Source organism: Empidonax traillii, unplaced genomic scaffold (assembly GCF_003031625.1).
Source record: "Empidonax traillii isolate 1590-97213 ecotype Southwest subspecies unplaced genomic scaffold, ASM303162v1 scaffold849:size447321, whole genome shotgun sequence".
NCBI classification, from domain to species: domain Eukaryota; kingdom Metazoa; phylum Chordata; class Aves; order Passeriformes; family Tyrannidae; genus Empidonax; species Empidonax traillii.
The window spans coordinates 343,591-361,365 of NW_020956042.1; the positions used below are offsets into that span (position 1 = coordinate 343,591).

Consider the following 17,775-nt stretch of genomic DNA (forward strand, 5'->3'; position numbering starts at 1 on the left):
ATTCTGTTTCTATATACAGTGAATACATAGGTGTATGTTGGGCACTTCTTATGTGTGTGTTTGGCTTTTCCTGTTACTGTATTTCAGTTTAACTTCATTCTGATTTTGTTGTTTGTTTTGTGTTGGTTTTTTTTTCCTTCTTCCAGAACGTGGACTCTCTGTGGCACTCCTGAGTACCTTGCACCAGAAGTTATACAAAGTAAAGGCCATGGAAGAGCTGTGGATTGGTGGGCCCTAGGAATTCTTATATTTGAGATGTTGTCAGGGTAAGTGATAATTACTATATCACAGCAATATTACATAATACAGTAATACGAGATTCTTTACAAGTTCTGTTTACAATATTTGGATTAGCAAATATGGGCTAAATTTATTATTGACATACTAGTTAAATTTCTGCCTCTGAAGAAAGAAATTGGAAAATTGTACAAAAGAACATACATAACTATTCTTATGGAAATGTTTTAGGGTTTTGTGCTTGTGGTTTTGTTTGTTGTTTTGGTTTGGGGATTTTTTTTTTGTTTTGCTTAAGACTTTAACAGCTGCGCCTTTCCTCATCTGTTTTGGAAATTCAGGTTTTGTCAAAGTTTAGATTTTTTTTCATAAAATCCTTTAAATGCTAAAGAAGAGGATTATTTCTGTAATTAATTTCTAGCATAGTGATATAATACTTGCAGTGGGAACTTTAGTCTGTAAAAATACATAATGGCAAGTAGAAAGTATTAATACACTTTGTATTACTACTGAGCACTGATTTTTTTTTTTTTTTAAATCAAAGGAAGAAGAACAGGGAAAAGCTTTAAAGATGTATTTAAAATCAGTTTGTTCAAATGCTGCATTTGATATTTTAGAGTTTGTTTGATAAGCCATGTTTCCAGAAGATACAAATTTAAACTTAAGATGGAGTTTCTGACATTACTATAATTAACTGTTAATGACTTTTTAGTATTAGTTATATAAAAATAATTGCCTTAATTTGCTCTGATTTCAAAAAAGAAATACTGTTTTCAATACAATAAACTTAGGGAGAATGTGAAATTCTGCTTATGTACTAAAAAAGGCCATCTGCGTGTCTTGTCTTGGCTGCACTGTGTGAAGGTACTGGCAGAAAAGACAAGGATTTTAAAAGCAATTGGCTTTGCCATGTTGTAGCATAAATGCAGGCGAAGGCAAGGCCTTCGTGGTGGTGGTGGTGGCCAGTCTCTTCGCGAACGAAGAACTGGGGAAGGTCTTTCCACCTTCCAGCCTGCGCATTGGATTTTTTAGGTGAGACACAGTGTGCGCGGAACTGAGCCCACCCTTTAATCCTGAGGTTCATCTGCCGGGGCCAAGGCCTTCGTAGTTTCTGAAGAAACAGTATATTTCATCAGTTTGGTTTCATAGTTCTTAGAACTTCTTTTTGGTATCTAACTCAGTGTGTTCTATGCCTTCTCAGCTTCCACGTGTGTGTCAGGTTGCCTCTGGGGCCTTTCATTGTAGATCTGCAGCCCTGTAGAGTGATCGAAACAAAATGTCCTTGCTTGGGTTTATTCATCCTTTTCGCTAGTTTGTACTGTCACTCTCAGAGTAACTTTGGTGACTCTTCCAGTGTTTGGAGAAACTCATCAGATTGCCTGATCAAGGAAATCCCCTGATGAATGAATGATCACTTCAGAGATCTAATCCACAGTGTGTATTGCTATGAAGAAGTCCACCCAATAGCATCAAAACTTTATCCCAGGACAGTGTTGCTGCCCATTACTTGCTTTCTTTATGTCCTGGAGGCTTGCATATGCATTGACTTTGAATCTCAAGGCAATTTGTAGACAGAAAAATATAAAAATGTGTAATAGTGCTGACTGACCCAGGCAGGTTTTGCTGACTGGTCTGATACAAAGTCTTTATTTATGTAGGCTGGTCTGTGCAGGGACCAGGCTTCACCTTTCTTCTGTCGCTTCCTGTAAGGTGAGCAGCCCAAGTTGGTCAAGAGGAATCCTTCTCAGAGGAATGAAAGGAACAAGCAATTCCCAGCAGGCTTGTTACCACTAATCTTAGTTCTAGACAGCAGGAAACTGTAGGTAAAAGCATCTGGTGCTGTAACATGAGCGCAGGTGCTGCAGTCACCCAGCTGTAGTCTGAGTGATTTACCTTCCTGCCACGGGCTTCAGTGGGACCACTCTGGTCTGTGTGGTCTCAATGTAAGTGGATATCAGGCCTTTTTTCTTTGTGTGCCTTACAGAGATGTTGATAGGATTCTTTTTACTAGAGCAATAATAGAAACAAAGTTTCTATTTTACAGAGTTAGCATACTGACTACAGGTGATAATTGAGCAAGATGTCATTTCTGGAGTCAGACCTCAAGACTGGAGGCTGCTGAAGTATGGCTGCTATATATTCTACTGAAATATGAGTGGCATATCTTCTTCATGAAAAAAAAGGAGCAGCTGCAGTCATTTCTATGTAGGGTCTTCTGTGTCATGACACCATCTGGCTCAAGGGATGAGACCTGGATTCCAGGGGGGCAGTGGGGAGGGGTGGCTTAATTTCAACACTTGGGCTTTAGAGACCTTTAACCAGTAGAGGCAGTTGGGCCTTATGTAGGCTGATTGACAGAGCAGCTGTCAGCTGTGTGCGATTTTTGTCATGGCCTTTACTACAGTATTTGTGTAGACGTGCTTTTCATAATTGAATGCTGTTTGGGATAGGGACTCCATCCAAAACTAAAAAATAAAAAGCAGCATTCAGTCATTATACAAAGCTGGGATAGGGACTTCACACAAGCGTGTTTGTTTGGGGTGGTTTTGTTTGGAGGTTTGGTTTGGAGTTTTGGGGGTTTTTTGTGTGGTTTTTTTGTTTGGTTGGTTTGTTTTTTGTTTTTGGTTTGTTTGGTTTGGATTTTGTTGTTGGTTTGTTTGGTTTTTGATTTTGGTTTTTGTTTGGTTGGTTTTTAGTTTAGTTTTGGTGGTTTTTTTTTTTTGTAATTGTTGGGGTTTTTTTGAGTTGCGGAATGTAGATTGATACTACTTAGGGTTTGGTTGTTTGTTTTTTTTTTTTTTTTTCCGAGGGGTAGAGAGAGGCAGAGATTATGGCTTGTATGTGTTCCCTTTAGGTGGGTGAGTTTCACATGGGGTTGGTGCTTTTAGTGTTTTATCAGTTTTTAGCTGTTGTTAACAGTAGTGTTTTAAAATGCCTTCCTTCACCAACTGAAGATGTGGCCTGATATTTATACTATCGAGGCTTTCAAAGCATGGACAGTCGTAGCTAACTTTATCCTTTGAAACCCAAAGAAGTTTTAAGAAATACAAAAGTTTTTTGAAGGTGAACAAAACCTAACTTCAAGACTTGTCTGCAAGTAAATTAACTTTAAACATTTGGTAGTTATTTCCTGAAGTTAATCTCTCTGAAGCCCAAAAGCAATTGAAAAGAATTGATAGAGGTATATGTAAGGAAATGGTCATTCTAAAAACAAACAAACAAACCCACACTTTCCTGTTCTATGGTGTCTGATTTCCCTATCTTAGTCCCTAGAGGCCCATGGAATTCTAATTCTTCACATACTAGATTTAAGGCAAGGTCTCAGTTAGGTTTAAGATAGTAAGATGTAGGAAAGGGAAAGAACAGGGAGAACCGAAGTTGAGAAGAAATCTTTACAGAACACAAGTTTGTATAGTTAATCTAGACAATGGAAACAAGTTGTTGGTACTAAGAGTTGGAAGATCTGTTTATTTTGAGTAAATAAGTTTTGTGACAATTTACCGTAGAGGAAAATATACTTGCTATTTAACATTAAATACGTTAGGTTGTAATTGTACTGTCATCAGATACGTAGCTAACTGAATTTTGCCTATTAATGAGGGCTTAGTGGGTTTTTTTTTGTATTGGTGGTCATATGTGATATGCTGGTTTGTCATTTTAGGTGGTTCTTGTCTGTGTATTGATATTCTCAGACCTGTGTGTTTTCACCTGAGGTTTTACAACTTCTGTTCATTGGATTGTTATCTTTGAGACTAATGTCAGTGCCATTGTTATGCATAAATTAGAAAAAGGAATGGTTTGAAGCTGTTGTTCCATTTACGGGGATATTACTATTTATATTATAGCTTGTTTTCAGTTGGTGGAAAAAAGGCAGCTGTTTGTTTTTGTCTTATGGTGTGAAGACAGTCTGAAGCTCAAGGGGTTTTTTGATGATTTATTAGGTAGCTTCCAGCACAATACTTACGTTGTTTTGTCTAAAAACTGTGCTGTGTTGAAGACAGACATTTACAAGAAGCATCAAAATCAAGTTATTTGGTTTGTCCATAAGAAAACTATGTAATCATTCAAAGCAGTTCTCATTTTTATACAGTTCAAATACACTTTAAGCAGCATTGCCATAAACTTATTATATAACCAAGTGTGATTTAAATTTCTCTCAAGAGCTCTAGACATTCTAACTTGGAATTTTCAAAGTGGGAAAGCCGAGAGCAATTTAAACATGTAAATATGTAAAAAACTGCGCACACTTTTTGTTCTTCTGGATTTCATGCCTCAGTGTACAGTAATCTCTGTACTGCAGCTGGCACTTTTGTAATACAAATAGTCACAAAGTTTCATTCTGATAGCTTTATGCACTTATAGATGCTAATACGTAACAACAAATAGGAAATTGAGTGCTTTGTCAACTTGTTGTCAAGAATGTGAAGAAGATTAATATTACCTGACTAAAAAAGAAACTTTTGGAAATCATGTTTTTCTTGTTCTTTATTGTAAAAGCAGGAGTTTTTGATAACCAAAGTATTCTTCCTGATATTCTTCTATTTTCCAGTTACCTGGAAAGTAGATTTTCATAATGAAACTATTCTGGCTTTTTGAACACCACCAAGAAATGTTCTTTAGTCTTTCCTTAACCATATTTGTTTGTGCATTTCAGTGCTTTGAACTATTACTTGTTTTTTTGCTGTGTGCCTACAGACACCTTTACTTAACTATTCTGATGGAATTTGAATTTGCCCATGGCCAAATTTTACAGTATTTCAAAGGAAATGCTAATCCACTTGACCATCAGCTGAAAAATGAAGAAATTAGTATTGCTTAAAACAGAATGGAAATAACATATAGTACTTGTTGAGGAATAAGCTAGTTTGATTACCATAAAATAAAGAAAATTAAATTAAGAAGTTTTGGTTTCGCTCTTGTTTGTGCTGTCTGTGATTTCCAAAGTCACCAGCGCTGTATTTGTGTGTGTATACACACAGTTAAGTTCTCTTAGAAAGTAATTATAAAATGTTAGGGTCACGTGAAAATGTTTTAAACATTGAACTGTAATAGTGGTTGGATGTTGTGAATATGGTTGACACTCAAAATCTTATTTTTTTTTGTTAGTTTTTATTCTGTAGGCATTTTGAGACAGAAGCATAGTAAGAGGGATACTTCATTCATTTACAGAAGGCAGAGCAGGACTGAGATTAGTAAATTAGTAGTTCTTTATTCCATTCCTTTAGAAGGTTTCCTGTGCTAACTTTTAAAAACGTGACTGACATTCAGACATTTCTTGGCACTTGGGCTAAGCTGCCTATACTGGCTGTACTGATGCACCCTGATGTACTCTGAGCCTCTTGCAGTAATCAGGGTAATGTATTATGCTAGTAAAGGAAGTGCAACAGAAAACTCTTAAGTTCTTACTGTAGCTGTACAACAAGAAGCAGCCTCTGTTGGCTCATAAATTCATGAAGAACTTTGTAGAAAATATAAATGTAGAATTTTAATTGCATCTTGATTTACTGATCGTCATGGGAAGGTTATGAAATAAGTATTTAATCTGTCCCACACAGAAGGACAGCTACATTTTGAGAGTTCTGAACAGTCTGTCTCTTTTAAAAACCTTATCTAGCAAAACATACTTGAAGTCAAGAAGTACAATAAGTAACTGAACTGGACAGTGTATTTATGTGAAGGTCCTTTAACACTTTAGACAGTAACTGGTGAATAAGAGTATGCCTGCCATTACAGGACAAGGTCAAAAAAGGTAATTCTCTTTTGGAAACTATACCCATGGGTTTTTACAGATAAAGGCAAAGCATTTTTTACTTCTAACACTGAAAATTTGTTTAATAAATTGTGTTTTTACTGTATTAGTGTAACAATCTTATATTTTTCAATTCTATTGTAATACTTCAATATTAATTCTACATTCAGCGTGTTTTGTACAAAAATGTTAGCAGTTTTTCAATGAGAGCCATAAGTTATTCTTCAAGTTAGGATTTGGTTCATGGTGCCCTATGAAAGAGAATGATGTAATCAGCTATTTCTGAGGGGAATTGCTATAATCTAATACTGCTTATAAGATTTTTAGAGCTTCTTTTTCTAACCTCTAAAAATTGTCTGTATTAAAACAGGTTTCCTCCATTTTTTGATGACAATCCATTTGGTATATATCAGAAGATTCTTGCTGGCAAAATAGATTTCCCAAGGCATTTGGACTTATATGTAAAGTAAGTCCATGACTCCAACACTGTATTTTACTTTCTAAACATCTCCCAAGCACTGTTTCTGAAGGATCTTCACAGAAGACAAGATACCAGATTCTGATTTTCTGAAACACCACGTTGGAAAATATTTTAGATTACATTTACACTTGCAGTCCAAATAAACTTATATATTTGGTAGACTTCACGCTGGTGATATGGTTGTAAGACAGTATCTGACTCTCACTTTTCTACGTATTCTGGGATATTAAATGCTTTTCCACCTTGTACAAACCTCATTGCTAGAAGGTCCTTGTAAGAAAGAAGAGAAAGAGAATGAGATAATTTAATACGAGTAAAAATTAGGAGAGCAGGAAGCAAACACTAAATTGTTGTTTTGTATACGTACATACCACTTAAATCATTCTCAGCATAACTACTTAAATGAACTCTGGCACATTACTGCTACAGCACTTTAATGATTATTGGTCTGGAGAGACCTTCATGTAGAGTTTGATTCCCCAAATACATACAACAACAGATCTATTGAATAGACTTTAACATGATAATTTTTAAATGATTCTTTATAAATTATATAATAAAGAAGCACTAAACCATCTATTATTTGTTTCAATGTAATGAATATTTTTTCTGTCAAATGCAGGAAGTATCATCTTTAGTAGCAACACAGTACCACCAAGCAGACTCATCCCTTAACTGCTCTGTGATGACTTTTTGAAACAAGCCAAAAGTGATCCATGAAATGTTTTCTGGTTATATAGGAATAGGAAACTGTTTTACCTTTGTCCATAAACTCTGTGAATCTGTTTTGGGTTTCTGGATTTTCATGCCTACTTCTATTTTAAAGTAGGCTTATAGTCATTCCTGTAGCCTCTTCCGTAAGGAAAGGTCTTCTCTGTGAAGAACTGTGAAGGTGACTGTAAAAGGAGTTGGTCACATGGTATAATCTATTCCAAACATTGATTGTCTGGAACGATCATGAGTTTTAAAAATCACTTTCGACATGGACTTTTCTATTCTTTTATTTGGCAATTGAATATTTTTCCACTTGAATTTTAGAATTGTATTCCTGCCAAATACAACAGCTTCTCAATCAGTCCAGCACATTCACTCTCAGTTCGTATATTCTTTATGCATAGGCTTTTGTGATTTCAAGGATAGGTGACACAATACTGTTTTGATTTTTGGGTAGTAGGTGTTACAGATAGGGATGGAGAGAGGCAGGCATGTCATTATTATGTTTGCATTCTTTTCTGTAAATAAGGCTATTGACACTTTAATTTTTTGTATTAGAAATAGCCATACTCTGTAGATCCCCAGCATTTCATAGAGTGTATCATCTCTCAGGTCTATTTAAGATTCTACAAATAAGGATGGTTAAACTTTTGTTCTTTCCTGCCATTGTACTTTATGCAATTAGACCAGAGTGCCATTTCTCTAAAATTAAATAGCAAAATAATCTTTGAGATAAAAAGTAACTGCTTGCAGAAATATGAAACCATGTTTTTCCCTCAACTCATAAATCATCAAGGTAATTCAACAGATTATGATACTCACTTTTTATATATGTTGTAGTTATTTGGTGCTTAATATTTAAAGTATTTTGCTATTAAAATGGAAGAGTTTTATATCTCTATACTTTAAAATGTTGATTTAGCTTTCTGAAGAACTGTTCAATGAACCTCGGGATAATTTTAATTTTCAGTGAAATTACAGCTTATAGATATTACTAGTTTTAAGCAGATGACTAGCTCTTTCATGGTTTCTCTGAATATTTAGCATAAAGATACAGTTGCAGTGTTGTCTGCTTTATATGTATTAGGGTTGTGTTCTGACAAAGAGGTTTGAGATCCATTTTGAGAGTTGGAATGCCTAGCAAAATAGAAAAATACAAAGAAATGGTGCTACTTGGCAAGAGAGGGGAGAGAGAAAGTTTGTTTCCTTTGTTTCTTGAAAGTGCAAGAATTCTGCAAGTTCCTTTTAAAACAGGTTATTCTATTTTATCATTTCCTCTAAAATGTCCTCAAATATGAGGAAATGAATGAGTCAAAGGGGGAAGTATGTCTGTATTTGTGTGATAGTCAAATATGAATAACTTTTGTTTAACAGAGAACGTATTTTCTTTACTTCAGAGACCTTATTAAGAAGCTGCTTGTGGTTGACAGAACAAGACGACTAGGAAATATGAAGGTCAGTGTAAAATGTTAGGTTTAACACAAAACACAGCATGAGGTTGAAATAATTCTGTAGAAAAGATGTAGAACAGCTCTTCTATAGCTTTTGTTTTTAAAAGCATGAAAATGTTACAGTTTCCCATACATTACTTTAGTTATGCAATCCTAAATTCAAAGTTTAGTCTGTGTATTCCTGTTTTTCTGAAAATCATACTCCTATTTGGATTAATACAATCCTTCATGATAGTTTCCCTCCCTATTCACCACTACCACCCCCCCTTCATTAAATTGAAAATTTATATTAGACCAAGAACGTGGGATTAAGTCCTGTAGTACATGGGGTCGGCTCATTTGGTTCTTTCTTTGGAGCTGTTAATCCCAGAAGGAGCACTAATCGTATTTGAAGCTTAAAAATTATTTTCAAGAGCATAAGAGTTGTTGTAATACCTTGATGTTTGGTCATTGTCTTGGTGTGGCTGATTAAGCACAATCAAGCAGTCTTCCACCAGGAAGAATTAGTCATCCTAATCTGAACAGACTTCTGAAAGCAATAGTTTACTAGAGATTGTGCTCACATGTCCTGGGTAGCATTTCAGCCTGCCTCAGAAATAGACCTGTATCTGTGGTATATCAAGGAGGAATACAAAGCAGTCCTCTGAATTCTCCGAGCTGTCCTTATGTGGCACTATGTATGATGTCAAGATGACGAGAGCTGTATGACAAACTTACTTGACTCTACAGCTGTGCAGTAGCTGTGGTTGGTAGTTCAGTGAGAAGTTAGCAGCTTGTGAATTAACTCAAGTACTTTAACAGGCTAGTCAGAACACTACACAAACTCATTGTAGGTTAATTTACCCTTCTGGCAGAGTAAATTAATCCTTTATTCATTGACTTGCTCTTTTTCTTACAGTGTGGCAGATACCAAAATTAGCTTGGGTAATCTTTTATTTCTTAAGGGAGAGCTAACATGTTTATTTCTCTGGGCAAGGGAGGTTAAAGGTTTGCTTTTTTGCCCAAAGCACGATGAATGGTGCACATAGGTGAAGAAGTTAGAAGATGCACAGTCATACAGGTGTTTTTTGAACATTTTTGATAAAAGTGTAAATGCTCTAACCAACTGCCCAGGATTTTCTTTCGGAGTCTTTTATGACACGAAGTCAGACTGGTAAGAAAAGCCAGGAAATAAGGTTTTTCTTATCCTTCAAAATCCTTTGCAGTGTTTTTCAGGGGTAGAAGCAGGAGGATTTCATAAGCTGAAAATTCAACCTGATTGACTAGTGAAAATTTTTATATCTTTTGACAGTTTTGAGGGAAAACAAAAAGGCAAGCAAACCTTGATTTATTCAAACATAGGTTTTAGAAAATGTGTTTGGCTGGCTTTTGTGTTGGTTTTGGTCATTTTTAATCTGTGGTTGCTTAGATTTGTTTTGAGGTTTTTCCCTGCAATTGACTAAAATGTCAAAGTCAAAACCAGCTCTAATGAAAAGCAGGTTTTGGGGTGGGAGCAGCAGGTCAGACTTGTCTCTGATCCTTTTCCATGATTGTAATAGGTTTAAAAAGAGGTAAATTCCACTGGACATTTTCTGGTGAAGCACTGAGACATGTCTGCTTTTGAGGGAACTGGGTGATATATTGTTCTTCTTGATGCCTCATAGGATATGAGCAATGGATAGTCCCACTCCACATAAATCTCAGAATGTGTGATATGCTTCATTTTGTGGAGTTGTATGTGGTATGATCTTGAGTGCTGTGCTGTGATCAGGCCTGAAACAGAGAACCATCTGTTTTTCCCCAGTGCTTAATGCCTTGAGAATGAGCCTGTGCTTGAAACAAGTTTAATCATGAAAAAGGAAAAAGACATTTTTGTTCCTTATGTACATAATCAAAACAGGCACCTTTAACTGTATATCTAAAATGAAAACAAATGTTCTAATATGTTTATTTCTGTAACAGTACTGAGAATCTCTTGCTGTCAGCACTAAGTGTCTGTAATATTTGAGAAAACTTTGTGCTTCCCAGACAATATTTTTATTTAAGACACCAACAACTTTCAGTTATTTTTTATTAGTGTAAGAATTAGAATATATGTCTGAATAAAACGTATTGTCTAAAATGTCGAGGAAGACAGAAATGGATAGAACTGTAGTGAATGGTTTTGTGGGTACATTAAAGCCTGTTCTTCATCACCATTGTGCCAGAAGAATGGAAAAAACCCTCCAAACATAATAAAACAAAAAACTCTAAACAAACAACAAAAAAACCAACAAAACCCCCCAAAAACAAAAAACCCAAGCCAAATAACAGCAACAACAGTAAAAACAAACAAACACAAACAAACAAGCACCAAATCTTATTGCTGGAACTCAGGATCTGCTTGGGAATTAAAACTATGAATTTATCCTATAGAATTTTTAATGATTATCACCTGAAAAAAGAAAAAAGGATAGACTGTTAGTCTGCTTTGATAGCATAGGTCTTATGATGAAATGCATGGTTTGGAATACATATAACTAACAAAATAGTTATTTTGATTTTTTTTTTATTTTCCTGTAAAGAATGGAGCAGATGATGTGAAGAGGCATCGATGGTTCAGGTCTATAGATTGGGACGCTGTACCTCAAAGGAGACTAAAGGTATATTCTGCAAAATACTGTATAGGACATCACAAGGAGAACTCACTGTTCATTTAAGCTGATCTGTTGAAGGTTTGTTGGCTGTTGCATCTGTGTGTTTGTGTGTGTATGACTATATGTCTATATGCACACTTCAGTAATTAAATGCGTATTTACCCTTTTACAATGCAGAATTAATTGTATGACTGTCTGTTTGCATTTTTGTCTACTTACGAAATGTCTAAAAAAAAAACCAGCTTTGGTTTGCTGATGTTGATTAATTACTGCAACATTTAGTTTTCAGTTTTAGGGTTTTATAAATAATTACTTATACGTGTTTTTTTATTTAGAGGGATGGAGAGGATTGGTAGTCTCTTGATAACTTTTTTTTCCCTTGCCCTTACATTTATGGAAGTATTTTACTCTGAGCTTTAAATTTTTGTGCCAAGTTCAATTCAGGTAAATGCTTTAACAAAATGTAAAGCATATGGGAGTAGGAGGAATAGGGAAGGTGAAAGAGAAGGATTTATGAATGTAATTCTAACACACTTTTTAACAGCACTGAATTCTAGTATTGTATGAGAGCAGATGTTTGCAAAAGCTATCAACATTACAAAACACTTTTTCAAGTCTTTTGGAAGTAAAACTGCCTTCTTTCTTTCCTTCCCCAGAGTTCTAACTCATATAATTTCTTACAGCAGTGATTTTCTGTAACAGAGATTGCCATATGCAGTCAATCAAGTACCAGTTAAATGTTTGTTTTTCTCTTTTTTGCATTAGTTTCTTATACTTAATTTCTGGCTAGGTATCTGGAATTGAGTTCTTCAAAAAACAGAGGAGATTAAAATGTTCTTGATGTATTCTTGTAAACAGCATCCTAATACAAAGCTATAGATGACTTTTTTCTTTAATAGACATAAGTTCACGTATTTTTAAATTTGTGGATTTGTTTTATTTTTAATCATTACTACACCCAGTTAATGCTTTTTATATATGTGTTGTATTGTAATGAAGTCACATTTTTCAAATTATTTACTGTAAATTCTGTTCACCAAAATCTGCAAAAAACCACAATCTAGACGATAACCTGTTTTATAAGTATTCAAATTCTAAAGTTTATGAAGACCTTCTGTATTACTAAATCAATAACAAACAAATTAAACAAATTAAAACCTGATTGTTAGACATACAGTCAAACATCTTAGGCCCAAACCTCCTTTGTGTGGCTTTTTTTTTTTAATAAAAATTTAAAAATTTTAAGAAGAGTCATTGTCACACTCCTTATTATGAATCCAAAACTTATTCCTTAATCCTTATGATGAATACATCAAGTTCTTAGAAGACAAGATGTTACTTAACTAAACTTCAGAGCAGGGATGTAAAGTGGTTCAGAATTTTACTTGATTTCTAGAGGCAGCTGTATTCTTCAGAATTTGTTTTTACAATCTCACTGTATTTCATACTGATGAAGAGATTGAAAACATGAAATAATGCACACAATGCTCCCTTTTCCCTGTAAAAAGTGTGAGTTTCTCTAGTGTACAAATGACTCATTGATTCATTGTCCTAATAAGGTCTTAAGTATCAGCAATATTAATGGCTGAGAGAAAATAATCTCATTAATCATCCTTTCTCTCTTTTCTTTTGTTGTCTCTTCCTGTGTGTCACTTTGCAAAACTGTTTTTTCCTGCCAAAATGCCTGCAGGGAGGTGGGGGTATAGTCACTGCCCACAGTGGAGCAGACAGTTCTCTGGAACAGAACAGATTCTGCACATTTTTTAAGCATCTGGGCAGTGTACTGAGACTGCCAGGTGCAAAAATAGGACTCTGCTTTTGGCTGAAGGTTAGAAGTATCACCTCTCAGGGGCCCTTGCTTTCCCATTTAAAACCTACCGATGATGACATCGTTTTGAAAAGTCCAGAAAATCAGATAAGATCTCACAAGCAGTTGGAAGGCAGGCTTTCATCTTTTTGAGGAGATGCAGAGTAACATTTTGCTGTACTTTATAGTTCTGTCTGTGGTATAATTCCTATTAGCCAGTTTAGTTATCATCTGTAAGGTTTTCTCATTCTAAAGTGTTCTGTTGGACTCAGGATGATAGTTCAACTCTCAGTTGCTGAGAAGAGGGTTAGAGAGATGAATGTCCTTTGAGAAACAGAAAAGGCGTTTGTCTTACATTAACTTTTGCAGTTAATTAAATGTTCCAGAAGGGAGCTTTATCTCAGAGCCTGTGGGCAGAAGGGTAAAGTAATCTGAATGTTTGATATAAGACAAAGAAAAACTACAGGTACTGTGAAGCTGGTGAGCAGTACTAGACATTGAAAGGATCCTCTGAGGAGAGAAAGAGAAAACAAGATACTTCTCTTGGCACTTTCAGGTATCATTAAAAAAATCCATTTGAATTAAGCTGCTTTTGCAGCTACCCTTGTGAAATGAATTACAGTGCAGCAGTTTCTTTACCTGCTTGAATTTATTTTTACGTTAGGAAAAAGCACTACCTACTAGATAGTGTGAGATACAGAGAAGTTAGTAATTTCAGCCATCTTAAAACCAATCAATCTATTCAAAACCAAAGAGCAGAGGAGGCTTTTCTCCTTCAATTAGAAAGCAGTCTCCCACACTGCTATGAAGACATTTTCTTAGTTGAAAGGAACCTAATACGATTACATTCCATTTTGTTCATAGGCCACAGCTGAGGGGAGGAGTGAGGAAGAAGAGTGGCTGATTATGCCATGATGGCATGCGCCTGGAAGCCTAGTTGTAGTAATGTTTTGCAGTAGTTATCTTCAGTCTGCAAAGCAGCTAGAACTATTGTTAATAACATAGATCTCTGTATTATAAGTGTCTTTTAACCACATTATTTAACTGCAAAATAGACAAGGTGTGGGAACGTGTGTGTGTTTCTGCAGGCTTCTCTCTCTCATGCCATTCCTTATTAGGTGAACTGTAAATATGTGAACTGTAAATCTGGACCCTATTTGTTTAATTGGTCTTCTACAGAATTTTTGCTTTAATATGATGGAGGGAGATCACTGAGGAAACTGTACTAACGTTTTTGTTGTGCTTTTTCTGACTAGCCTCCTATAGTACCCAAAGTATCCAATGATGGGGATACTTCCAATTTTGAAGCTTATCCTGAAGATGACTGGAATAAGACACCTCCAGTACCTCCTAAAGATCTAGAAATTTTCAAGAACTTCTGAAAGCAACATCTACAATGGACGAGGTATGTCCAAATGTCAGAAGCCATCTTGAAAACATTGCCGAGTGAGACCATATGCAGAAATTACATCTTCTCATTCCTAATGGCTTATGGAATGACAAAGATAATTTATCTCACAGGCTTTGGTTTTCTACAGTGATGAAGAGTTATTTGCATAGAGATATTTAAGTCCTGTCCTTAAATCTTTTAAAATAGTGTGTTAAAAGGAAATATCTAGATTGATTTGACAGATAAGATAATGTGATTGTTCTTAATTGCAAGGTTTTTCTATTAAGAATGCAGGCTTTAGTTAGAAGAATAAGATTTTCAGATTAATTCTCTACCCTGGGTTCTGTCTTTTAATTGTGATAGTTTGATACTTGTTATTCAGTTCACATACTCCACCTTTTGTTTTGTGTTCCTTTTTTTGTCTTAGAAACTGGAAGAAAATTGAAGTCCTAAGAGCAAGTCCAAAGAATGATGGAGTTCTTATGTAAATGAAAATTTTCTTTGTAGCTAAGAATGATACTACATTCAAATATGTGTATTAGTATATAGTAAATACCTAAAAAGGTGGAGGCAGGCAAGAATGATTTTTTGCTGTAAACATTTGACATTAGTTTAGTTAATTTTAATAATGATAGTCTGCTCTGAAGCAGACTCACTAAAATAGTATTTTTAGGATTTATTTTTTTTAACTTATGGTTAAGTTTCCTGCTATTCCCAGATCTTTTTTGCATAGTTAACTCATAGACTTAATTTTATAAGTTTATACTAAACTTGTGTAATTAAAAGCACAAATTAGTATATATGTATATAATGAATACAAAACAACTAAAGCACAGGAATTGTGCAAAGATGTAAATTTTTGTACTTTGCAGAGTCTATGATTTTTATTTTTCAAATAATGTTTTTCAAGAAGTTCTTTAAGAATAAAAGTCTTAAAAAGGATAAATGAGTTTTTCATCATCTTATATACATTTTATAGTTCTTTGTAAAAAATAAAAATAATTGCGTTTTAAAAAAGATTTGTACCTAAAATTTCCAATGCCTCACACTTGCAACCATAGTACTTGAAAGCAGAAAGACAAGGGCATGTTTTATTGCTGTTTAAGATGCATCTTAATGGCTAATTTAAAAGTTCTGTTAAAATTATGTCTCTTTGCAAACTGGGAATTTTAGTGATTTTGCAGTGTCTGAAATGAGATTCCTCACATGAAAACTCACTGTAAACATGCAATTCAGTGCATACTGAAAAAAGGGCTCTAACTAGCTCTTACAGGAGCTGTTCTGTCTCAAGCTTGCTGTCTTCTCCAAGCATGAGCCATAACAGACCTTTCTCATTAGTGAAATAGTAGTTGTTGAATGCTGGGTGCTTCAGAATATCAGAGGGAAGACTGAATATATAGTAAAGCCTAATTTTTCTGCTCCTACTTTTTCAAAAATGCCCTGAACTTTCTGCTGCCAGGAATTTCATATGTATAGGGCTCAAACCTTAGATGTAGGAGTCTTTTTTCATCCTGTCCTAACACCTTTCCAATAGCTTGAGAGTAAAGTAACACTGTATTTTGGAAGTATTTGCAATATTGCTTCATTTTAAGTAGCACCAAATATCATTATGTGCATATGGATCTGTGTATATGAATGCACATGAACGTGAAGGTAGATTGTATACAAGTCAGAATTTTATTTTAGTTTTTTTTCATGTTATATATTGTGATGCTTGTGTTAATATAGGGGAATTGATTTTTGAAGTGCTTCAATTGCAAAAAGTAATTAAATTGACTTTACATTGTTTCCAGAGCCATGTGTACATACTCCTCTAACTACTGACCTCGTCAACATGCTTTCTAGTACAAAACTGCTTTCAATCTTTTTTTTAATTCAAATCCTGAATTAAAAACTACAACCAAAACATTTTTGAAGCATTATTTGAAGTGATCAGTTATTTTTTTTTCTACAGTCTTGGACTTAATGAGGTATTACCAGCCCATTTAATTTATTTGCACAAGTGAGCCTGTTTTATTTTAAGTCTTTGCTGGGACTTCATGGCCCACTAATGTCGTTCTGTCAGAGAGCTCATGCAGATACACACTTCACTAAAAGCTCTGGATTTATGGATTTTTTTTAAGAAGACTAGAACACTTTTTTATTTTCTATTCAAGTAGGATATTCTCTGAAGTTCATTTTACTTTGATTGTTTCTGTTAACACGTGTTTTTGCATCTAGACTGTTGCATAAGGACTGTTGTCTTGCAAAAGAGCCCATAGGCCTTTGGTATTCTACATCAGTGAACAAGAATGTTAAACATTAAAAACCAACCTTTATTTTTGAGTTTTATATATATATATATATATATTTTTAATTGCCCAGTTTGAGGTTTTAAGTGATAAACTTGCATTATAAACTCAATTGCCTTGTAACCAAATGATATAAATGCTTCATGATTTCAATGAAGAACATGCTGTAAATTTTCCTGTAAATTAGCTTGATCGATGAATATGTGTGCTACTGAGCTTTAACTAGTGTGATCTTCCACTGTAGAAAGTCATTGTTAATGGGTCAAATATAGGTACTAAACTATGTTTAAATGGATGAACAGGGATTTTGCAGTTTTGAAAGCGAATAAGCTATGGCTGTTCCTCAGCCCATCTGCTTGCCATTCAGAAGAGTTGTGATGCAGTGCTTCCTATGCTATAGAATTGTTTTTCAGCTTTCAATGACTGTAGCATGATTCCTTTTTGTACTGTACTGTGTACAGACTTTCTATGTTTTGCACTTTTCTATGGCAAACCTTGACTGCTCTATAAATAAATACTCTGTTGTGTAGTAGTGATAGTGGTAGCAGGCATTTGTGTGCTGCATAATCAGTTTGAACTGCTAGACTTGCGAGGTTAACTTGAACTAACGTTGTATGTTGCTGGTTGCTTGTTGTAGCTCACATGTATAAGTACTGTTCAAAGTTACAAAGTCAGCCCTCATTGCACAATGAAAATCACTGTGATCTGTACATAAACCCTAGTAAAACTTTATTGCTGTTTAATTTATGTAATATCTGTCAAATCTGGATTCATTTAATAAACCTTTATATCTTTTTAAATGTTTTAACCTAGTTTGCTTCCATTTGTGTTGGGAGGAGGTTGAGGTTCTTCATCCAAGAAAATTATGAAGGGGAGAGAAGAGGGAGTAGAAAAACAACTGTTCCTTGTTTCTGGGAGTTAAGTCTTTCCAGAACAAGACACAAGTGCCGGAACATACTTCAGATGGTGTGGAAGAAGCACCAAAAAGTATATTTTCAAAATCATTTCAGGTAGCACATCAATAATAAAAAGTGTTAACTCAG

At 34.8% G+C, this 17,775-nt stretch overlaps 1 protein-coding gene across 1 annotated transcript in view; it reads left to right on the forward strand.

Annotated features, from left to right (window-relative positions):
* Nucleotides 1-17,536, forward strand: part of PRKX (protein kinase X-linked) — a 53,634-nt gene extending 36,098 nt beyond the window's left edge. The window contains exons 4-9 of the mRNA XM_027902202.1: nucleotides 147-266; nucleotides 6,354-6,449; nucleotides 8,576-8,633; nucleotides 11,173-11,250; nucleotides 14,308-14,456; nucleotides 14,869-17,536. Coding sequence (XP_027758003.1) covers nucleotides 147-266; nucleotides 6,354-6,449; nucleotides 8,576-8,633; nucleotides 11,173-11,250; nucleotides 14,308-14,433 — 478 coding nt within the window. The 3' untranslated portion in view covers nucleotides 14,434-14,456; nucleotides 14,869-17,536. The remainder of the gene's footprint in view (nucleotides 1-146; nucleotides 267-6,353; nucleotides 6,450-8,575; nucleotides 8,634-11,172; nucleotides 11,251-14,307; nucleotides 14,457-14,868) is intronic.
* The last annotated feature ends 239 nt before the right edge of the window (nucleotides 17,537-17,775 follow it).